At 41.3% G+C, this 24,330-nt stretch overlaps 1 protein-coding gene across 1 annotated transcript in view; it reads right to left on the bottom strand.

Moving 5' to 3' along the window:
* PTGIS (prostaglandin I2 synthase) overlaps positions 1 to 24,330 on the bottom strand; it is a 76,304-nt gene that overhangs the window by 4,590 nt on the left and 47,384 nt on the right. Inside the window, exons 7-8 of the mRNA XM_075176416.1 lie at positions 18,444 to 18,606; positions 9,039 to 9,220 (exon numbers count right to left, since the gene is read on the bottom strand). Coding sequence (XP_075032517.1) covers positions 9,039 to 9,220; positions 18,444 to 18,606 — 345 coding nt within the window. The remainder of the gene's footprint in view (positions 1 to 9,038; positions 9,221 to 18,443; positions 18,607 to 24,330) is intronic.

The raw sequence follows: 24,330 nt of genomic DNA, 5'->3' as shown, positions 1-24,330 counted from the left end.
TAATTGGAGCCTGAGGTTTTGGCAGTCAGAATGCTGCTGACCACCAACAACCTTGTTGCCTTAGGTGCCTTAAGCCCATTGTTAGCTTGTTTTGTGGGGGCCAAACAAACCAGGCACATTAGCCACAAAAGTGGCACTGCTTGTTGCTGGATTGCTTGCTCTGTTAAACTGTACATGTCCTTTTTTAATATCTTACATAAGGGTGGGTGGGTGGGACAAGGACAAGTCCATCTTGCACCACTTTTCTTTTCTGTCACTGATGTGTGGCAATGTTTCCTAGATATGCTATGAACTGCCATTTGTTTGTGTTGTTGCTCTATCACTTAGCATCCAGCCAAGTCGCTGGGTCTTTGTCCGAAAGTTTGTGAAAATAATATTGTGACCTGTGATGTGGTCAAAATTGACTAGAAATTACTGGAAATTAGTGTTATTCAGGTTAATAATAATGTAGGAACGAAAAAAAGAGCATAATTATGTAATTTCAGTATATTTTAGCTATTTTCTAAATAATACAGATCCAAAACCAAAACCAAAACACGCAAGGGCAGTTTTGCCAAAACCAAAATCAAAATACGAAGCTAATCCAGATCCAAAAACAAAAACAAACCACGGTGGTCAGTGAACATCTCTAGTTTTAACAGAGAAATATGGAACGTGTTGTGCATCCGAAGAGAGACTGGTAACTAGAGTTTATAGGTTACGGGATTGATAACATGGATAATCTAAGGTTGCGGGTGGTGAGCCACACTTTATCGCCTGCCCGAAGTACTGGAAGATTCCTCCGATGGAGATCTACAAATCATTTGTAACGATCCGTGGCCTTCCGTAACTTAGATTGCACCTGGGACCAAATTTGGGAAAAATTGCGAGCCATATTGTTCACGGCTGGTACCGAAGAGTGAGAAAAGTCGGAAAAGATGGGCAGTATGGGATGTTTCCCAAAGATGGTAAAAAGGGGAAATTGCCAGTGGATTTGTGTTGGTGGTTATTATGCGTAAACTCCGCCCAAGGCAAGAGTTCACTCCAAGAAGATTACTGTTCCTATCAGTAGCACCTGATGTAAGACTCCAAATCCTTATTAGTCTGCTCAGTTTGACCATTTGTTAGCGGGTGGTACCCAGAGGAGAATTTTAGGCTAATACCGAGATGATTACAGAATGACCTTCAAAATCTGGAGACAAAGTGAACTCAGCAGTCGGAGACGATTTCGCTCGGGCAGCCATGTAGGCGGAAAATCTCTTGGATGAAAAGAAGTGCTAGTTTGGAAGAAGATGGTAGTCCTTTGAGAGGAAGGAAGTGAGCCAATTTCAAGAAGCGGTCAACCACCACCTAGATAGAATTGTATCCATGGTTAGAGGGAAGGTCAGTGCTAAAGTCCATGCCAATACTGACCCATGGGGATTCTGGTACAGGGAGAGGATGGAGAAGGCCTGCCAGTGATCTCCTGGGGGTTTTATGCCGGGTGCAAAGCTCACATACTCGAAAGTATTTCTGGACGTCGGAGACCAAAGATGGACACCAATATAAGCGGGAGAGTAGTGCAACAGTCTTCTTGATAACGGCATGTCCGAAGAATCTGGAATTATGAGCCCATCTCAAGACCTGGGGCCTGATTCATTAAGGATCTTAAATTAAGAAGTTTCTTATTTAAGTCTCCTGGACAAAACCATGTTACAATGCAAGGGGTGCAAATTAGTTTTCTGTTTTGCACATAAGTTAAATACTGACTGTTTTCTCATGTAGCACACAAATATCATCTTTAAATTTCAGTGTACAAATAAGCTATCAAGTATTTGTGTGCTACATGAAAAAACAGTCAGTATTTAACTTATGTGCAAAGCAGAAAACTAATTTGCACCCCTTGCATTGTAACATGGTTTTGTCCAGGAGACTTAAATAAGAAGCTTCTTCATTTAAGATCCTTAATGAATCAGGCCCCTTGTTCGCAAGTGGTTGTCCACGAAAGAACGGGCAGTAGGAGGAGTCCTGATGGAGGACCTAGTCAGAGCCAGAATTCTGAAGGGGTTTATAATAGGTTTAGCCGAGGAGGAAGAACTAGAATCGGAGGAATCAAAAGATCTGGATAGAGCGTCAGCATGGATATTTTTAGTACCAGGCTGGAATGTCAGTATCAATTGGAATCTGTTGAAGAATAATGACCAGCGGGCCTGGCATGGATTCAAACACTGTGCAGACTGTAAATAGGTGAGGTTTTTATGGTCCGTAAGCACTGTAACTGGAAAGTGGGCACCCTCCAACAAGTAGCACCATTCTTCTAAAGCGACTTTGATGGCCAAGAGTTCTTTGTCGCCAATACCGTAGTTGGCCACACTGGTGCAGAATCTTTTGGAAAGGAAGCCACAGGGTTTAGATATGCCTGCTGGGTATTTTTGAGAAACAACAGCCCCTACTCCCATGGAGGAGGCATCCACTTCCAGAATGAGGGGTTTGTTCTGGTCTGGTTGACTCAAAACAGGTGCAGCTATAAAGGCCTCCTTAAGGGCCTGGAAAGCATGTACAGCCTCTTGAAGCCAAGATTTGTTCTGTCCACCCTTATGGGTGAGAAGTGTAATGGAATAGATAAGGGAAGAAATTCCCTTAATGAATTGGCGGTAATAGTTGGTAAAGCCAATGAAGCGTTGGGTAGCCTTTAGACCAACGGGTTGGGGCCAGTTGTGGATGGCTTCTACTTTGCTTGGGTCCATTTGTAAGCCTGTACTTGAGACTATGTATCCCAAAAAGGGTACCTGGGAGCAGTCAAAGAGACACTTGTTCAGTTTACAATATAAGTGACTCCTTCGTAGCTGGGAGAGAACCTTCTTAACATGCCTCCAATGGGAAGAGGGGTCTTGAGAAAAGATCAAGATGTCATCCAGATAGTTAACCACCGACCGATAAAGCAGATCTCTAAAAATGTCATTAACAAAGTCCTGAAAAAACGCTGAGGCATTACAGAGCCCAAAGAGCATGACCAGATATTCGTAGTGCCCTTCTCTGGTATTAAATGGGGTTTTTCATTCGTCTCCTTTTCGTATTCTGATCAGGTTATAGGAACCTCTGAGGTCTAATTTTGTGAAAATTTGTGCCCCAAGAATATGGTCGAACAGTTCCGTGATGAGAGGGAGAGGGTAACCTTTTTTTTACTGTCAAAGTGTTTAATATCCGATAGTCTATGCGAGGTCTTAGAGAGCTGTCCTTCTTTTTAATGATAAAGAATCCTGCTCCAGAAGGTGAGGAAGACTTACGGATAACCCCTCTTTTGAAATTCTCTGTAACGTATTCAGACATTGCTTGTGTCTCAGGTAATGACAGTGGATACACCTTGCTTCTGGGAATGTTCTTGTCCGGGATGCGATCAATAGGGCAATCCCAGGGTCGGTGGGGAGGGAGGACCTCCGATGCAGACTTGCTGAAAACATCAGGGAGGATATGTTGAGGCAAGAGATATTGGGCTTGGAATGTAATATCTAGAGATGCTCACTGACCCCCGTGTTTTGGTTTTGTTTTTGGATCTGGATTACTTTCGTGTTTTGGTTTTGCAAAACCGCCATTGCGTGTTTTGGTTTTGGTTGGTTTTGTTTTGCTATTTTGTTGGAAAATCACTTTTTTTTGGCATAAAGTAACCAAATTTAGTGCTCCACCTGTTTCTTGGATAAGTAAGGTAATTCTAAAGCTAATAAATTAGGAAGAAAACAGTTTAATCCCTGGTAGGCCGTCCTTATTTCTGCACACGAACCAGATTGTCTTCCTCTCCATCTTAGCCTATAGGCAATGCAGCCATCGTCTTTGGGTGTATATTACACCCTACACTTCTAGTTAAAGATCTAAAGAAATGAACAAAGGCTGTTTGGTTTCTGTCTGCATCAGCCCCTCCCCATCCACTTGTAGTAAAAGAGAAAAAAAGCAGCCTGCATAGACTGTAGAACTAGAAATTCAAATATACAAAGAAATGGAGAAAGGCAGTTTTGTTTCTGTCTGCATCAGCCTCCCCCCATCAACTTGTAGTGAAATAGAACAAAAACAGCCTGCATAGACTGTAGAACTAGAAATTTGAATATACAAAGAAATGGACAAAGGCAGTTTGGTATCTGTCTGTATCAGATCCCGTCTCCACTAGGAGTAAAATAGAAAACTATTCAGCCGTTATATAATCTAGAATATAAATAGAAATTGAGAAAGGCAATTTGGTATCTGTCTGCATCATAATCATCAACATCCTCATTAGCGCCCTCATCGCCTACACAAATCTCCCCCTCATCCTCTTCTATTTCCAAAGTGGCATCCTCAATTTGTGTATCACTGGCTACACTCGGGCTGTTCAGGCACACATCAGCAGAACTGCTGAAAGGGTCCCTCTTTATGGGTACACTAACAGAATGCTCACGATTAGACATCCCACTGTTGGATGGACTCTCCACAGGGATTGGTGTCATTTCTGATTCAGAGCAAACATTATCCTCTAATGCCTTACTGTTATCTTGCAGCTCGGCTTTGACCCGTAACAGTAGTTTTGCACCACTTGTAGGCTCGGCAACATTTTTTGATCTGCCACTAATAGACAAAGGTGAAGACCTCATTCTCTCTTTGCCACTGCATGTATAGAATGGCATGTTGGCAATTTTTTTTTATCGGCACTTAACTTTTCCTCAGTTACACTTCTTTTGTGCTTCAACACTGTAATTTTTTTTTTGGTGTGTGTTTTTTTGACTGATTTCAAAAGACTGTGTAGTTTGACATCGCCTTTCCCAGATGTGGGAACACTACCATCAGGACTGGTGACAGAAGCTGGTTGCTCATTCTGCTCATAGGTGGACTGCTTTGAATCCATTCTGAGCCCAACGCACTTGTAGTGCTACAAATTGTTTTTTAAATCTGCTGACAGATACTACTTTTGACAGCCAGAAATATTAATGCAAAAGAATGGGGGACACCCCAAAAGCACTTTGGAGTGCTACAAATTATTTTTTAAATCTGCTGACAGATACTATTTTTGACAGCCAGAAATATTAATGCAAAAGAATGGGGGACACCCCAAAAGCACTTTGGAGTGCTACAAATTATTTTTTCAATCTGCTGACAGATACTACTTTTGACAGCCAGAAATATTAATGCAAATCCTCTATCCTCCTCTCTTCTCTATCGATTGTTAGCAGAATTGGAATCAGAATTATATTGTCTGTCCTTGCTCTAATCAGCCTGTGACTCTCCCTCTGTCAAATGGCGATGGATTGCTGTGGAGGCGGGTATTTATAATTTTCAAGTATCGCGAGAACCGAGCCCCGAGATCCAATGACGTCCCAATGACGTTCGGCCTTGATTTGGATTCCGAGCTGGCGGGAGAGTACCGAGCCTGCTCTGCTCGGTACTCGGATAGCCTAAGTTCGGGTGGGTTCGGTTATCGGTGAACCGAGCCCGCCCATCTCTAGTAATATCGGTCTCATTAATTTCTTGGTACAGGAAGAATTCCAGCAGATAACCTGTGCTTGTTGCTCGTAGTCAAATTGTGGAGAATGAGTCCTTAACCATGGTAGCCCCAAAATGATAGGTTTTACAGACTGTGCTAGAACCAAGAAACTTATATGTTCGGAGTGAAGGACTCCTACCTCCATTTGGACGGGACAGGTCACAAGAGAAATGGAACCATTGGCGACTCTGTTGCCATCTACTGCGGTCAAGGCCAGAGACTGTGATAAAGGAAGCATAGGAAGACGGAGTTCTGACACCAGTCTGGCCTGTATGAAGTTCCCTGTGGATCCCAAATCCACGAAATCCAAGATAGAATGTGGGCATTCAGGAGAAAGCAGGGTAACAGACATCAGAAACTTAGATTCTTTCTGAGAATAGGGAGCAACGGACTGGGATCCTAGGTTGACCTTCCCTCTATCACCTAGGAGGAGGCGTTTCCTGGTTTCTTAGGACAAGCAGAGAGAAGATGTCCGGATCACCACAATATAGAGGCAGGCAGTTCCTTATTCGTCTTTCTCGTTCCTCAGGAGACAGGCGAGAACGACCGATCTGCATCAGCTCATCGTGGTTGGAGTAGGCAGCAGAAAGGACTTGCCAGCCGAGGGAAAGGTCAGCAGGGATGGTCTTGTTTAAGTGCACGGTTTCTATGGTGGATATCCGCCTTGATACAGAGAGAGACTAGAAAGAAGATCATGTGAGGCAAGATCATCCTTAATACGCTTGTTAACACCTTGCCAGAAGGTTGCTATCAAGGCCTCATTGTTCCACTGAAGTTCAGCGCTAAAGTCTGGAATTGTACCATGTATTGCCCAGCCGTGAGCTATCCTTGACGAAGCCCTAGAAGTCCAGAACCAGCAGAAGACACCCGTCCGGGTTCGTCAAAAACCTTGCGAAAGGTCTCAATAAGGACCACAGAATTCTGAAGCATGGGATCGTCCTTCTCCCATAAAGGAGATGCCCAGGCTTAGGGCTTGCCCGTAGAGAAGGGAGATCAGTAGGACATTTTGGCTCTTTCTGAGGTGAAATTTTCTAGTGCCAATTCAAATTAGATGGCGCACTGGTTGAGAAAGCCACGACACTTCTGGGGATATCCGTCGTATTTCTCTGGTGGAGGAAAACCTAGACCTCTGACGGAGACTCTGCTGGAGGTAGCAGTAGGAGCGGAGGTAGTGACTGTTAACGCTTGGGCTGCCGTATGTGCAGGTAGAGAACTTTGCAGAGAATACAGCAAGACACAATCCCTTGGATACTTGCAGGTGCTGGGCCTGGTTGTATTCTTGCCATTCCACTCTCTGGGCTAGACCTAATAGCAGTTCACGGGCCAAGGGTTCCTCCGGTCTGCTCATGGCCAGAGTATACTATCATGGAACTAGCACAGGAATTATCACTGACTGACACAGGGAGGTGCAGAGTCTAACACACCGCCGGTGTTCACCAGTGATCCCCGCAAGGAGGTATGGACTTGGCTGCGTGAGGTAAGCAGGACGCGCTTCTCCCAGATAGTCACCAGTGCAGTGATGAGAGAAGAGTAGTGCGACAGTCCGGATCAGAACCAACGGTAGCACAGTAAACGTAGATAATCAGGAGAGTAGTCAGGAACAGGCTGGGGTCAAAACCAGAATAAGCAGAGCAGTCCCAAATGGAATCCACAGGGAGAGTCAAAGACAAGCCGAATTAGGAACCAAGCAGCAAGCAATACAAACAGGAACTCTGGAGCTGGGTGAACCAATACTCTGGCACCCTAATGGTGCCAGAGTAAGGTTTAAATAGAGGAAGGTGTTCCCTGATTGGAGCCTGACCACATCTTACTGTTGACAAGCTGAGAATGACCGCGTCCCATTGCCTAGCACTGCGCTGCCGAGAACCGAAAGTATGACCCATTGCTAGGCAACGGGATGAGAGTGTGAAGAGAGAGACATCCGTCTCCGGCACCTATGAGGGGTGCAGAGGCAGCGCCTGATACAGTGGAACAATTGAACATAGCACTTCATTAACTTCAGGTATTCCTTTCTCCTCCTAGAATACTGCTCTGTTTAGCATCTTTCATATCTCTAATTAATCATAAGAGTGCAGGGACATAGGTGTGCCTGTATTACATGTGGTACTATTATACACTTTAAGGTTTTCATGACACTAGGCAAATTGGGTGAAAAATTGTAATTCCAGATATAACGTGCATATTAAAGGGGCGAAAGGCGAGGTGTCCTATTGAAGGAACAGGCTGTGCCTGATCTAACCCACTCCCAATGGCATCTAAAATTAATGTTATTTTGCAGCAGGAAAAAGGCATCGCTTTCCCACACTAATCAAAATACTCATTTAAATATCTTGTGCCGTCAAGAAGTCTATTGTCTGTCAGTGGGTGCAATTGAGGTGCACAACTCTCGCCATTAGAAGACATAAACCTCACTGATCCTGCCTTCTTTAAAGGAAGCCATAATTTGCCTTGCGGGCCTACAATTTTGCAGTGGTATAAATGTAAATGGTATTTATTGTATTTAAACTATATATTAAATTTAAGGTAAATTTGAACCATACATGCCGACTATCGTGAAATGCCTGGGAGGTTCACGATTTTCTGGGAGTGTTCTTGGCTCCTGAGAGAGTCTGTAACTCATCCAAAAAGTTGATGGGGATAAGGACACAATGACGTGATCTGCATCATTGCATCTTGGCTACCTCTACTTGATGATTTAAGCAGTGGAGGCCTGCGTTATCGAGATTTGCGCCATCATGCTCCACTTACCCTGAATTTATTGACCTGGGCTCTCATCTCCAACAGGATAGGAGTAAAAAAATCATCAAGTATGAATTAAACCTTCTACAGCATTCTTCTTATTTTCCATCTTAGTTTCCTCAGCCAAAGACTGCACTGCCCATAATACACTTATGAGTGGCTGTAATCATTCCCCTGCATAGGAGTTGGCTGGACTGGGTGGAAGGTGGCATCTTCCCCAAAGACCAGTCCCATCGTGGGCTACCTTGGTCTGGGTCACTGGGCTACCTGCATTATTTTCCCTATAAAATGTTCCTAATAGGCTACTGAGCCAAGTCTCGCGCCTTGGGCTAAAATTTGCAGCCAGCCCCTGCCCCTGCACTCATTTCTGTTCCAGCCCTAGTCCACGCAGATGGGGATATTTCTCTCGCAAAGCATAACAATGTGACAGGTTAACAGCTTTCTTTTCTCTCATCAGAAGAAAATACACTGTACAAAAATATATGTATACCAAGCAAAACTATTTATTAAAATATTAATATAACTAACAATACTTGAGAATTATAAAGAAGAATGCACCCCATATTTAATATAAATAAATATAAGGATATTAAAGTCACATTGGATTTTCATGACTGTATTTTATGTGGGTGTGACACTCCTCTGTGACTTGTCCTATACTTTATATTTTGCTGGGGGGAATGTTATCCCATATGAATATGGAGGATGCACTGTTGGATTGTACATATACCCTCTTGTACACCATTGTAGAGTATTATACTGTATGCAACATTTTATGCATGCATAAGCTGTATGTATAATGCTGTCAGAAGAGCAAGGATAAAGTAAGAATTACCTGGGGCTCTTGGTGAATTTCCGGATCCATCTGTGGACTTACATATGGGAAGAGACAGAGTCTGTCTCCGTTCCTCAAGACGTACTCTCTGCCATCTGCTAGCTTCAGAGGCTGGTCCTTCAGGACTTCTCGTGTGATGAAAGGGGCGGCTGTCAGGCGCAGACTCTCCGTTAATGCACTGTCTGTAAGGATCAAGCACATGGGCATGAAAGCTGTGCTTGGTGGATAAAGGTATTGTGGCATCTGTAACACATGTTGTAATAGTCCCCTCCTTTAGGATGTAAGCTCACATGAGCAGGGCCCTCTTCCCTCCTGTCTCCTAACCTGTTCTTCTGCTCCGTGCTTATTGCAGCAGCTTGCCTGGAGTTCTGAAGTATTGGTATTTTTGCTTATTGTTCTGTACTGTTTCACCCTGTATAGTCTACTGTTTGTACTGTGAACGGCGCTGCGGAAATCTTGTGGCGCCTAACAAATAAATGATAATAATAATAATAATAATAATAGTCGCCAATGTTTTCTAAAGCATGGTTAAAATGGCATAACGTTTTGTTGTATAAATGTTTTAATTATATATTGTCTTACAAATGTTGAATGCAATACCCTTTTAAGAATGTTCTTTTTCATTTTTGCATTTACTTCTATCAAACACTGCTTCGTTTCATCTACCGATAAACTAGTTTCATTTACTGAGCACCTAATAATTACACAAACGGTTATTGGGGCCACTTTTTGAATCTATTCTCTTTCTGTAGCCTCACTGGCTCCACTGCATAGTTCTACAATAATTTATACTTGTTATTATTAACATTTATTTACATAGCGCCAGCATATTCCTTTACAATTGGGAACAAACGTAGCAATAAAATGACACTAAGAATTAGCCGACAGACAAAGAAGCAAGAGGTGACTTTCCAAGGCATGTTTGAGGGTTGGAGGCTAGAGAGAAGTCTTGTTGTGCGAGGGAGGGTATTCCACTGATTGGGTGCAGCATGAAAAAAGTCCTGTAACTGAGAGTAGGAACAGGTGATTATTGTGTATTAGGAACATAAATATTGTGCAAAGCAGAAGGGAAAAGTAGGGAGATATTTTGTAACAAGTGAAGAGATGACTGTTAGTGCAGTGTTGTTTATGACCTTGTATGTTAGTAATAGTAGTTTATATTGGATTTGGTAAAATGCAGGCAACCAGTGTAGGGACTGACAGAGCGAAGCAGCAGAAGCAGAATGTATTGCAAAGAAAATTAGTCTAATTAGTCTAGTCTCTGCTTTCAAACAGATTGTATTGGTGAAAGTCTGGTTTGGAGAAGACCAGTACAGAATTGCAATAGTCAATGCAAGAGATTAGGAGTGCATGAGATAAAAGTTTTGCAGTATCATGTGTGAGATATATGATGTACTCTAGAAATGTTTCTTAGATGTATGTAAGATGATTTGGATATAGATTGGTTGTGGGGAAAAGGATAACACCTAGGCAGTGAGCTTGAGGGCTAGGGTTTTTTCTAATGTTTATTTATTAAATTTCAGATACAAACATTAACAGAGTGGAAACAGGATATGTAAAAAAACATTCATTCAGGAGCCAAGGCTTTATAATATAATACAAGAACAGTCATCAGAAAACATAAATATAATAAAACATTAGACAATAGTGGCTGGAGCAGGGCTGGGAGACTGGCGGGGATTAGGCACAGTCGTTAATAGGTCTGTGTAAGAGGGGCAGCTGCCCAGGGAGCAAATATGAAAGGGCACAGGGAATGAATACTTTACATATATTTTAGTACAATTGACGGTTTTGGGGGCATCACATCTCCTTCTTGCCCCAGGCGCTAACATTCCTTGTTACGGCTCTGGGATTAGGTCACAACCTTGGTGTCCTGATATGTGGTGATGTTATATAGAATATTTGGGGGGATTGTTTACCTGCAGGGCATTTGCAGTTGAAGTGAGAAGAGCTAACTTAGCGAGGAAGGAACTAAAGTCATTAGGTGGAAGGGGAGAACAGTTTGTAGGGGTTGGCTTTGTTGAAAGAATCATGGAGCCCAGACTTGATGGAAACTTGTCTTTGGCGTGCAGGTGATTTTTTCCATCTATGAACCAGATATAGATTTCAAAGAAGAAATGCAGGGTGGGTCCCTTTTGCTTGATTTGGCAGTGAGACATCAGGCAGCAGGTAGAATGTGGTATACTGATATTACTGTGTACTAATCAGTGTCCTGGAGGGATTAATGCTGGAGGAAGGACCAGGGGTCCTAGGGGACAGGGCATGACAGAAGTGAGGAGACCGTGTCCCAAAAAAAGACGATCAAGTCCACCAGATATGTAGTTGTTCCAGCAATCAGAGGTAAAGGAGTTGTACATTCTAGAAAGTTTATTGGGAGTAAAAAAACCTTCTATAATATACTTTATAAGCAGTTACTTTAATTAGGGTGAAGATTGAGGTGAATATTGACATATTTTCCCTGATTATCTCCCAATAGTCCTCCTCCAACAAAGAAATTTAATATTGGATCATTTTAATAACTAAAAGAACGTTGATTTATTGGGTTGCAAAAAATTCTAAGGAGTTCACAAACTTTGTAGCACCACTGTAATGGAGGTAGCTTGCAGGTCATACAGTGATGATCTCATTTGAAAAAAGCGTGTTAAACCAGAAACTGAGCATAGTTTTGAGAAAACATGATGGCAGTAGCCATCCTGATGAGAAGAAGTGTCAGTCTACTGGGAAGGGCAGAAAGAGGAGGATAGAGAGAGTAGTTTGGAGACATATGGAGAATGTGGATAATCAATGGGGATGTAAAAATTTACTGAGAGGATAGTGGAGATGTCAAAAGATAAAGAACTAGGGAGCCAGGCAGTGACATGTTCAAGAAATTGTTGGGGTGACCCAGGGGGACAATAGATCACAGCAACAAGCAGAGAGAATTGGTTGAAAATCCAGATAGCATGTACTTGAAAAGAATATAACATGAATGAAGTGACATTTCGTAGAAATTAGAATGTGCACTTTGGGAAAAGGAGTAGTCCAAACCCACCTCTGTATTCCTGGAGGTGGTGAAGTGGAGACCATATTCTGTAGGTAAGGTGGTGTCAGGTTCTGAGAAGATTGAGGTTTTTTGAGAGGAAGATGTCATGGATGGAGGCTAGTTTGCTATTAGCAGATTGTGCATTCAATAGGACTCATTTAAAAGTGATGGGAGACAGGTTATGTGTTTGAGGTTTGCTGGATTTCTGTAATATTCTGATTCAGAACAATGTGTATGGGAGATGTGGGGGGCTGGATCTGGTGATATATCACCAGGTAAACACAAGGAGAGAGAGAGAGTCAGTGTAACTGTTCTTTCAGTGAGAATAGAACAAGTTGGGAGCATTATAGCATCTGTGCGCAGTTTCAACATCAATTTTACTTTACTGCTAGAGCGGCAGCTTTGCCACCCTAGTTATCGCAGTGTAATGGACAAGGATCCATATTGCAAAAGAGTAAAAAGAAAACCAACATACACAGTTTTAAGAGAAGCTTTAATCACAAAAGGCTAATTGAAACCCTTTTTCCCAATTTATATATTTAAAATAAATTCTTCATTTGACATAGTCCAGGGAACCTGCCTCCTCTGAAAAATCCCCATACAAAATTACCAGTCCAGACACTTATGAATACCGCCACAAAATAACTATGGCTCGGACTTCAATTCATCAACCGGCCAACAGAATGAATGGTAGACACCTAGATGAATGCAGTCTTTGTTATGCATGATTTGCTACAGTATACTGTTCCGTACATATATTCCAGCTCTAATAGTTAAATAAAAAAGCTACAAATAATGATATGCACCAAAAAAAAACATGCATATTATCTTGCAAACCACTGCAACTGTAAAAAATTTGCGCTACTCCCTACACGAGCCAGAGATAGAGTTTTGCTCTATACATAAAGGAGTAATAATCACCGGCTTTTGCTGGCAAAACCTTCCCCATGGAAATATGAATGTGAATCTATTGGCACACATGTTGGAAAACTGTACGACCTGTGCACCAACGAAAAGAAACTCACTACCTAATACTGACCTGAAATATTGGTAAGAAACTACAGAAGACCAAACAAGCTGTAAGTAGTCGACATTGCCACATAAATCGTACTAAAGTTGTTTATAATCTATTTACTTGTGAGCTGGCGATTTCAGCTGTTCTGTGCATTAGACACCACTATTCCCCCTAGACAATTTCCCTGATGCAGAGTTGGTTGCACATTGAATGTAATTTATATTCAGAACCCCTGCATGTAATAATATTTATGCCCATAGGCTGAGTTTTACGCATCTTAAGATCCATACAGTCTGCACCAGTAGCATATGCACCAGGTTTATGCCAGGCACATATCACAAGCACTTACATCCTACTTGCACCAATGTTTTATTCATTTATTTTATAGGTAACAAACACATTTGTTATTAGGCATTAATAAAATGTAAAAAACCTCTCTAATAGGGCAGATGTTTTATTGTAAACTGCTGAAATCTTCAGTATTTTCACCTTCTGGTCAAGAATTTGTTTATAATGTTTCAGTCATCAAAAGTGAGCCAGTTACTCATTAGTGTGATTGGTGTCTGGGAACAGGCCAGGCATCCTATACATTTCGAAAAACCTAGATAAGTAACATTAATTATCCAACATCACTTTGTTCAATTACTGCTGTGATGGAGACTGGATTTTCATCCTGTTTTTCTAGAGATTTTATTAATAGAGGAAATATTGCTGCCAATTTATATTCTGGTTTATGCAATGAGTTTTGTAATCCAAACGTACACTTTGGATCTCTTTTAATCTGATCTCTGATCTCTTTAGATCTGGTTGGTGTATTCTAACTCCTGAATGTGTAAAAGTTGCTGATATCAGGAAACAATTGCATGAAATTAGAATGTAAAATTATAACTAAGCGAGTGAGTGTTAGAGTGGCCCACAAATTGTAGATTTCTATAGGACCTGCAAGCCATTTGAAGTCTGTCATATGCTTGAATGGGTGTATTCCAGCGACAGGCTGGGCAGGACCCAAAAAAAATATTTTGGGCCGATGCGATCCCTAATCTCTATTAATTGGTGGCTAGACCCTTCTCCAGGACCAGCCACCTTCTCCCATTGGCCCCAGATCCTCGGGATCTGACCGCCCTTTCTCCTTAGCTTCCACTAATTGTGGACAGCTATTACTGTCACACGGGACGCCCACCGTGTGATAGGTGCCATCCCATGTCAGAAGTCTGCAGAGCGCGCGACGTGGATTGAACAAGGTAACTATGGGGGGGAGGGGGGGTGGTAACATAGAGACATAGAATTTGACGGCAGATAAGAGCCGCTTGGCCCATCTAGTCTGCCCATTGTTTTATTAAACAATGGGCAGATTTAAACACTTAGCCTGCGGGGTCCAGACATTGCCGCTTTAAATGAACATTCATCTAAGTCGCGCAGACATTAGACTAAAGTGCCGATGCGCTGTCCATTCAGAATCACTGTCTGTCAGACTGCAGGTGCCATCGGACATCTGGATCTTTGCATTTCAGGTAAGTCTGTTTTTAGAGTCTTCGCTTTTTTCTGCAATCGTTTTGTTTTGTAGGACTGAAGAATGTCGGAATAGTGGTAATCGTTAATACGATTACCACCGATTCAAACTCTTGATATATTTGAAAGTTTCTATCATTTCCCCCCTTTCCCTTCTCTGCTCCAAACTATACATATTAAGTTATTTTAGTATTTCCGGGTAAGTTTTGTGCTATAGGCCATGCACCATTTTAGTTGCCCTTCTTTGTACAGTTTCTAATGTATTTATATCCTTCTGAAGATATGGCCTCCAGAATTGAACACAGTATTCTAGATGAGGCCGTACCAATGACCTATACAGTTGCATTATTACTTCTTTCTTTCTGCTACTGATTCCTCTCCATATGCAACCAAGCATCTGACTTTGCCTTCCTCATTGCTTTATTCATTGCTTACCTGCCTTTAAGCCACCTGAAATAGTGGCTCATAGATCCCTTTAGTCCTCAGTAGTTTCCATTATAGTGCCATTAATACTAAATTTAGCCTTTGGATTTTTGAGACCCAATTGCATGATTTTGCATTTTTTGGCATTAAACTGTAGTTGCCATTTTCTTGACCATTCCTTTAGTCTATCTAGATCATCAATCATTTGTTTTACCCCTCCTGGTGTGTCTACCCTGTTGCATACCTTCATCTGCAAAAAGGCATACTTTCACTTCAATACTATTTGCAATGTCTCCAATAAAGATATTAAAAGGCACTTGTCCAAGTACAGATCCTTGGGGTACTCCACTGGTAACCTTTCCCTCATGTGAACGTACTCCATTTACTATAACTCTCTTTTCTATCCTGCAACCAAGATCTTATCCATTCCACCATCTTTGAATCCAATTCCAAGCTTTCAAGTTTATTTAACAGTCTGCGATGTGGGACAGTGTCAAAAGCCTTACTAAAATCTGGATAAACTATATCTACAGCCCCTCCTCGATCTATTACTTTAGTTACTCAGTCAAAAAAGTCAATAAGATTTGTTTGACATGATTTCCCCCCAGTAAATCCATGCTGTTTGGGATCCTGTAAGTTACTGGATTTGAGATATTCTACAACTCTTTATTTTAAGAGTGTTTCCATCAATTTTCCTACTACTGCTGTAAGGCTCACTTATCTGTAGTTGCTTGCCTCTTCCTTGCTTCCACTTTTGTGTAGTGGGACTACATTCGCTCTTTTCCAGTCCTCAGGAATTCCTCCTGTAGCTAGTGACTGATTGAATAATTCTGTTAATAGTGTTACCAGCACCTGTTTAAGCTCTTTTAGCATCCTTGGATGTATTTCATCTGGCCCCATTGATTTATCCACTTTCAGTTTTTAGAGCTCTGTTAGGACCTTCTCCTCTGTAAATGTACTTGTATCTACCTCATTTTTATGAGTATACTTGCAACTTAACTGTGGTCCCTTCCCCGCTCTTTCTGTAGTGAACACTGAGCAAAAATAAATATTAAGATGATCTGCTATTACCTTGTCTCCCTCAACTAGACTCTCACTCTATGTCTTTAGTCTTATTATTCTTGTCTGTCTGTATGAGTGTATAAGTGTATGTATGTATGTATGTATGTATGTATGTATGTATGTATGTATGTATGTATGAGTGTATGTGTGTGTCAGTATATTGTGTGAGTACGGTGCCAGTATATTGTGTGTGAGTGAGGGGTCAGTATATTGTGTGTGAGTGAGGGGCCAGTATATTGTGTGTGAGTTAGGGGGCAGTATATTGTGTGTGAGTGAGGGGCCAGTATATTATGTGTGAGTGAGGGGGCAGTATATTGTGTGTGAGTGAGAGGGCAGTATATTGTGTGTGAGTGAGGGGACAGTATATTGTGTGTGAGTGAGGGGGCAGTATAGTGTATGAGCGGGCAGTATATTATGTGTGAGTGAAGAGACAGTATATTCTGTGTGAGTGAGGGGCCAGTATATTAATATAATGTGTGAGGGAAGGGGATCTTAATTTAATGGTGGAGTGTAGGTGGGGGCTAATTATGTGTGCTATTTTATTTGTGGGGTGATGGTGGGACAATTTAATTTAATAGTGGGGTCTATGAAGTTAAGATGGGGTGAATGGACCTTTAATTTAATGCTGGGGTGGTTTTAGGTTAAACCTAAAACAAATAATAACCCTATTCGTATATAGAGCGATGCAAAAACAATCCCTTTTGGTGGAAAACATATCAGGTTTTTAAAGCAAAAGGACTTTTTGCAATTTGATAAATCAGCCCCTGTGTTCAATACTGTAATAAAACATTATTATATGATCAATTGCTATAATATGATTTATTCCCCATTATAATCAGACAGGTATGTGTAAAAAAAGAAAAACAAGAGGGAGAAGGAACATATAATAAAAATGCATTATAAAGTGAGGTTTGTTATTTGTTACATTATTTGTTTCTATTATTTAAGATTTATCAGTTATAATAATAAAGTATCGCTGGGTTAAACAACACTAAAATAGGCTCTTTTTATATTGATAAATATATATTGTACCGAAAACCACCCTTTAAGGATGGGCCGCTACATATGGGCCAGTACTATCTGCCAGCCAGCACCTCGGGGGGGTCAGCATTAAGGTTAATTTATTTATTATTAAGGTTAATTTATGGATGTTTAAATCAATAGTGCAAATGCTCTATTCTGTAATGGGTTGGCAGGTAGTGTAATGGTAGCGGGAGTGAGGTGTTCTGAGCTGAACGCAGTTGGCATAATGGAAGCTGGGTGCATGTACAGACAGGAAGGCAGGTTGTGTAATGGTGGCAGGGTGGGTGTACTGATGGGAGGATGTATAGTATATTGGAGGCAGGGTGCATGAACAGACAATAAAGCAGATAGTGTAATGGGAGCAGGGTTTGTGTACTGTTGGGAAGTTAGAAAGTATAGTGACAGCAGGGTGCATGTACCAATGGGAAAGCTGGTATTGTAATGGCGCAGGACGCGTCTACTGATAGGAAGGCAGTAGGTGGAATGGTGCAGGGCACGTCTACTGATAGGAAGGCAGATAGCGTAATGGTGCAGGGCACCTATACTGATAGGAAGGCAGGTAGTGTAATGGTGCAGGGCATGTCTACTGATAGGAAGGCAGATAGCGTAATGGTGCAGGGCGCCTCTACTGATAGGAAGGCAGGTAGTGTACTGGTGCAGGGCACGTCTACTGATAGGAAGGCAGGTAGTGTACTGGTGCAGGGCACGTCTACTGATAGGAAGGCAGGTAGTGTACTGGTGCAGGGCATGTCTACTGATAGGAAGGCAGATAGCGTAATGGTGCAGGGCACGTCTACTGATAGGAAGGCAGATAGCGTAATGCAAGGTAGGGACATGTACACAAGAAGGCAAGATGAGTAATGATAGTAGGATATGTGTGTAGTGCACTTATAGCTTATAAAACACTAAGCTATAGGTTATAAGAATAAGCTGTAGAGAAAAGGGAATTCTGATGTACTATGCACCACACTCTAGATATGTCATGTAATCTTGACACTCGTCATCTTGTATCCTGTTTGCGCTACTGTACTTACTTATGTCTAAGTCACAGAGAATTGTCCTACTTGAATCTACGGGTCATGTTTTGCAGTGTCTTTAAATTTGTGGTATTCTGTTGTATAAAAATCCTTTAATCTAAATATATTTCTAAACAGCTGTGGCACACTATTCAAAGGTGATCATTAGGACCATTTTCCATTGTTTCTCTGGGTAAATACATTGTGAAGTTCCATTACATTGTATTACATTTTTCTTAAATCATTAAAGTATGAAGAGCTAAGAGAAGGAAAATGATACACATCGAACATTTATTTTTTCATTTAATTTAGTAATAAGTGTTCTGTGTACTCACTGAAGATAACTGTACTGTCCAGAAGCTCCTGACTGATTTCCTCCATTTGTTTTATATTTCGTGCTCTGAAGACCTTCTCTAATTCACCTTGAACAGCTGCCATGGCCTCCGGATGCTTTAGTAGAAAGAGGAGAAGCCAAAATGCAGCAGGACCTGCATTGCCCTAAAAATAAATAATAGGACACAATCAGAGATTGTTCATCACCAGCACTCTGCCGGGTACTGCACATTTTTTTATAATATTTATCTTTATTGAAGTTTTAAGGCAGTTTCAACAGAGATTCACAAGAACAGATAAGTGGGTAACAAAACCACCTCATTAATACAAAATGTCATAATAACACATTCAAATAAATGTTATAATAGAAGAAGAAGAAAGAGAGAAAAAGGAAAAGACAGAGACGGGGATAGGTAAGGGGGGGGGGCAATGTTTCCTAGTACAGATTATGTAAATAAACAATTCAAGTCCTAGCAAGGAGAGTAGGTGAGAGAAATGGTTTGTTTAAATGATTAAATTTATCGGAGTCCTGGAATTCGATCCATGGGCTCCAAATGGAGTAATATTCAGTAACTTTATCAGCAGATGAAAGTAAAAGCTCATCCATAACTCTATAAAACTCCAATCTCTGGAACCACTCCCGGATGGTTGGGGGGTTAGGAGATCTCCAATGGGTTGGAATCACTGCTTTCGCAGCCGAAATCAGATAACGTAAAATGTTTTTTTTAAACCTGGAAATTGGAACGTCGATCTTGTTGAGAAGCCAGAAGGCGGGACTATCAGGAACATCATCTCCTAATATTTCAGCAGAGACCTTGGACCAGAAAGGTCTGAGTATCTCACAATCCCACCAGATATGCATAGTAGTGCCCCGGGCATTCTGGCATCTCCAACAGGAGTCAGAAACACCCTGGCAAAAGTTTGCTAGTTGGGCTGGGCTCCTATACCATCTTGTTAGAACCTTGTAATTAGTTTCTATTATAGAGACACTAGCAGAACAAGCATGTGTGGTCTCAAAAATGGCTAACCAGTCTGCTTCACGGACCTGCTCTCCCAGATCTTGCTGCCAAGCAGTGGTGAATTTGGGTAAGGAGCTAAAAAGGTTTTCTATAAGTAGTTTGTAGATTTTGGAGAGCAGGTGGGTAAGACAGCCATCTGCTAGACACCATGTTTCAAACGCTGTGAGGGCTCTAGTTATATCATTACGAGGTAATCCCGAGGTCAGGAAGTGCTTGATCTGGAGGTATCTCCAAATCTCCAATCCCGGAAGCTCCCACTTGGACTGGATCTCAAGAAAGGAGGACACACCGGTGGAATTTATCAGCTGGCCGACACGTGTAATCCCAGCACGCACCCATGTCTTAAAGGGGCCAGTTTGTACGCCTGGGGGGAAAAGAGGATTATCAAATAAGGGGGTCAGTGGTGAAATAATAGAGGAGAGGCGTGGAAGGATCCGGAGTCTGGACCATACTAAAATGGTAGGACCAATTATGGGGTGTCTGATGATAGGTAGTTTGCTTAACCATGGAGTAAATAGAGGTGAGGAAGGAAGGTATGATCCTTCAATAACGATCCACTGCTTCTCACTATTAGCATTTGACCACTCCAGGATCCTTCCCAGCATCACCGCATTATGGTATGAGGGGAAGTGTGGAAGTTGGAGTCCCCCTATGTGTTTACGTCGATATAAAATGTCATGTTTGAAACGGGACCTCTTTCCCCTCCAAACAAAGTCTCTCAGCAATTTCTGTAGGTCATTAAACCATTTATTTGGTATGTGAATTGGAAGAGTCTGGAGGAGGTAAAGGATACGTAGGAGAATGTTCATTTTAATAATATTGATACGACCTATCCAGGAAAAGGCCTTGTTATGCCACTCTCCCAGATCCTTAAGAAGTTTAGCCATGAGAGGACTAAAGTTAAGGTCGAACAGTTGCGTCAGATCTTTAGAAATAAGTATACCCAGATATTTAATATGTGATGGGTGCCACTGGAATGCAAAAGCCTGCTGGAGCCCTTCAACCACACGAGGAGCTAAAGATAAGTTCAAAGCCACCGATTTTGAATAATTGATTTTGAAATTGGATAGAGAACCAAATCGTTGGAATTCTTTAACCAGATTGGGAATTGAAATGATTGGGTTGGTAACCACAGCTAGAAGATCATCTGCAAAAAGCGCTAATTTATATTCCACTTTACCCACTACCACTCCTGAAATATCAGGGTTGGCTCTAATGGCCCTAGCCAGGGCTTCCATACAAAGTACAAAAATCAATGGTGAGAGTGGACACCCCTGTCTAGTGCCATTTCCAATCAAGACTGGATCCGAGAGAGACCCGTTAATTTTTATACGAGCCGTAGGGGTACGGTAGAGAGCTAAAATCCGATGAAGGGCAATTGGTCCTAGGCCCATATGGGATAACATGCAGCCGAGAAATGACCAGTCAATTCGGTCAAACGCCTTTTCGGCATCCGTGGATAGCACATTTTTTTATATTGTAGATGGTGAGCAATCTGCTTTGAACGTTAGAAATTAGTAATGATGTTTCTTGCATAATGAATGTTATAACTTTCTACAACATTAGAAATGTTGTCATTTCATTACATAAAAAAGACACATTCCCCAGTGTATAGTTAACGAGTGTTTTAGACCGTTGAGATGGACCATAAAGGTCAAGTAACAAAGTATAATAATACTGTACACTGGATGATCTTCATCAAACTGGCAGTGATATCATTGGCTATTTCCATGAGTAAAGCCACCTTGCCTTAAAAAAAAGCATTTCTACTGGAGACTGCAGACCAATCACCAGGGCCTCTGATGGCTTTACTTACTGGTTAAATGGGCAATGGTGGTTACAGAGGCGGAACTAGCGAGCTGTGGGCCCCAGTGCAGGGAGGTGGGGAGGAGAGAACCAGGGCCCCCTACCCTCTGCATCTGCCATGCAGCAGGCCCAATTATCTGCTTGGGCCCCGAACACAGCACCTATTTCCCGGGTGCTCCACCCAGCTGTTTTTATTTGCCATCCGGCACTTGGAGTCTGAAGGAGTTCTATTATAATAGAACAAAACATTTTTTATCCTATTATAATAAGCACTTGGTGAGCACTGCAGCCAGCAGTGTGTGATAGACCACTGACCACCAGTCTCACCAGTCCAGGCAGTCATTCCAGGCTGGCAGAGTGGTTCAGCTACCAGGCATAAAAAAAAACAAAAAATTAATTAATTAATTAATTAAGTATAAAAAATAAATAAATAAGTGTGTTCACTCCAGCCGGCAAATGGACAATAACCTCCCGAGTCTTTATAAATAATAAAAGTGTGGGCAATAACCTCCAGAGATTTTATGAATAATGTGAATAATATAAGTGTGGGTAATAGCCTTCTGACTCTTTACAAACAATATAAGTGTTGGCAATAACTTCCAACATTTTTGTTCTTTTTTATTATTATTATTATTATTATTATTATTATTATTATTGCAAAATATTAAACTGACCCCAACTGGCTACTTTTTTTTCTTCTTAATATATTTATTTATAAAAGAATCAAAAGAGGAATAGTTGTCAGGCAGAGCAGCCTTCTTTAAATGACCAAATTTTTAACATAGCTGAAAGTGAAAGAAAAAATAGAAGGACAAATAGATGGTGGGGGGTAAGTTGGGAGAGAGAAAGAGGGAGAGTGAGGAGCGGTGTGGCTATAACCACAATAGGGAAAACAGAAAGAGTAGGGAAAGAGATACCACAGGAAGGATGTTGTACCATCTTTAAGTAAAGGGACCACCCCGCTAATTTTTAATGCCACCCAACTGGCAAAATTTTCTGAAGAACACTGTTTTAGGTGATCCAGTAATCCTAGGTAAAATATGTAGCTGGAATGTTCCATGTGATGGACAACCAGTGACTCTAGGCGAAATACATAACAGAAATGGTCCATGTGACGAACACTCTGTGATTTTAGGTAAAATACATAGCCGGAATGCCCCATGTGATCAGGGGAGGACTGGCAAATTTTAGCCCGGGGGGGCAAGACTCTATTTGGCAGCCTATTAGGAACATTTTAAAGGGAAAAAAATGCAGCTGGCCCAGTGACTCAGCCCAAGGTAGTGCACTATGGGACTGGTCTGGGGGGCAGATGCCCCCCTGCCCCCAGCTCAGCCTGCCCCTGCATGTAATGAACACCCTATAAATCTAGGTGAAATAGGTAACCGGAATGATGCGTGTGACCAGTACCCAGTGATTCTAGATGAAATAAATAACAGAAATGGTCCATTTCACGGACACCGATGGGTTTTAAGTAAAATACATAGCAAGCAATTGTATGTTAGATAGAAAGTGAAGTTTTTTTGTACTGTAGAACACTGCTATAACTTTCAATATTTTAGAGATCCTGTACCTGCCCAAAGCATTTTCTTTATTATACTTAACCTTATATAAATCCCACTGTCTAATTTATCCCTCTACATCTTCCACTTAGGAGTAAACCCTGCATTGTTGCTTTTTCTGCACCAGTGGGCTGTACAGTCTCACACAGAGAGCTGGAGCGATGTTGTGTACTGTTCACTGACAGCATGCTTCTCCAGATAGGAACTGAATTGTGAAGAATAAGAAAAGCAAGACGCTACAATCTCACCTTGCTTTCTGTGTCTCTCTGTGTCTTAATTATCTCTCATAATGCAGCTTTCATCTCTCTATGTATTTCCAACATATTCTGCATAGTGTGAATCTGCTTTCCAGTAAAAACTAGCCATTATTTCCAGAACTCCACTCCCGCTAATTAAATGACAGCAGAGAAAAGCTTCTTGTTGCTTTCATGAGATGATTTGTTCCTAACTAAATATGTATTATGCTCACCCCAATTGCAGAAAGCACCCCACAACATTGATAAGTTATAGTTTGCAGCAGCTGCATGGTTAATATTTATAAAAGGTGGGACCTACAACTTGTTGTATAAAGAGACTTCCATAAAGTAATAAGCATTTACACAAATTATCTATCTATCTATCTATCTATCTATCTATCTATCTATCTATCTATCTATCTATCTGTCTATCTATCTGTCTGTCTGTCTGTCTGTCTGTCTGTCTGTCTGTCTGTCTATCTATCTATCTATCTATCTATCTGTCTATCAAAATAGAAAATACCATAATGGAGTAAAGTAATGTGTATTGGGCATCACATTTTATAGGAAAACTCATTTTTATAGCATATGTAATTTATAGGAAATCTTCATCATCATCACCATTTATTTATATAGCGCCCATGATTCCGCAGCGCTGTACAGAGAACTCACTCACATCAGTCCCTGCCCCATTGGAGCTTACAGTCTAAATTCCCTAACACACACACACAGACAGACAGACAGAGAGACTAGGGTCAATTTTGATAGCAGCCAATTAACCTATCAGTACGTTTTTGGAGTGTGGGAGGAAACCGGAGCACCCGGAGGAAACCCACACAAACACGGGGAGAACATACAAACTCCAGACAGATAAGGCCATAGTCAGGAATTGAACGCATGACCCCAGTGCTGTGAGGCAGAAGTGCTAACCACTTAGCCACCGTGCTGCAATATTTTAGATTACCATTAAAAGTAGTGCTTTGATAGGATTGGAGTTTAGTTAAATTTATAAAAAAAAAAAAAATGAACAGGCAAAAAATGTATACAAATACTAGGTTTTAAACAGAAACCATTTGTAATGTTTTATTTCTGTAGCAATATTTTATAGAATTACCCCTTCACAAAACGCATTCCAACCGTACACCGGAAAAGGTATAGAGCTGTGGGGTATGCTGATGCTATAGAAATAAATAGGAATAAAATATTACTAAATAAAGCACACGCTTAATCTGCTTTCAGTAACATTTTCTATCTCCAGTATAACACTGA

Source organism: Mixophyes fleayi, chromosome 6 (genome assembly GCF_038048845.1).
Source record: "Mixophyes fleayi isolate aMixFle1 chromosome 6, aMixFle1.hap1, whole genome shotgun sequence".
NCBI lineage: Eukaryota > Metazoa > Chordata > Amphibia > Anura > Limnodynastidae > Mixophyes > Mixophyes fleayi.
This window is presented reverse-complemented; position numbering and strand designations above follow the sequence as displayed.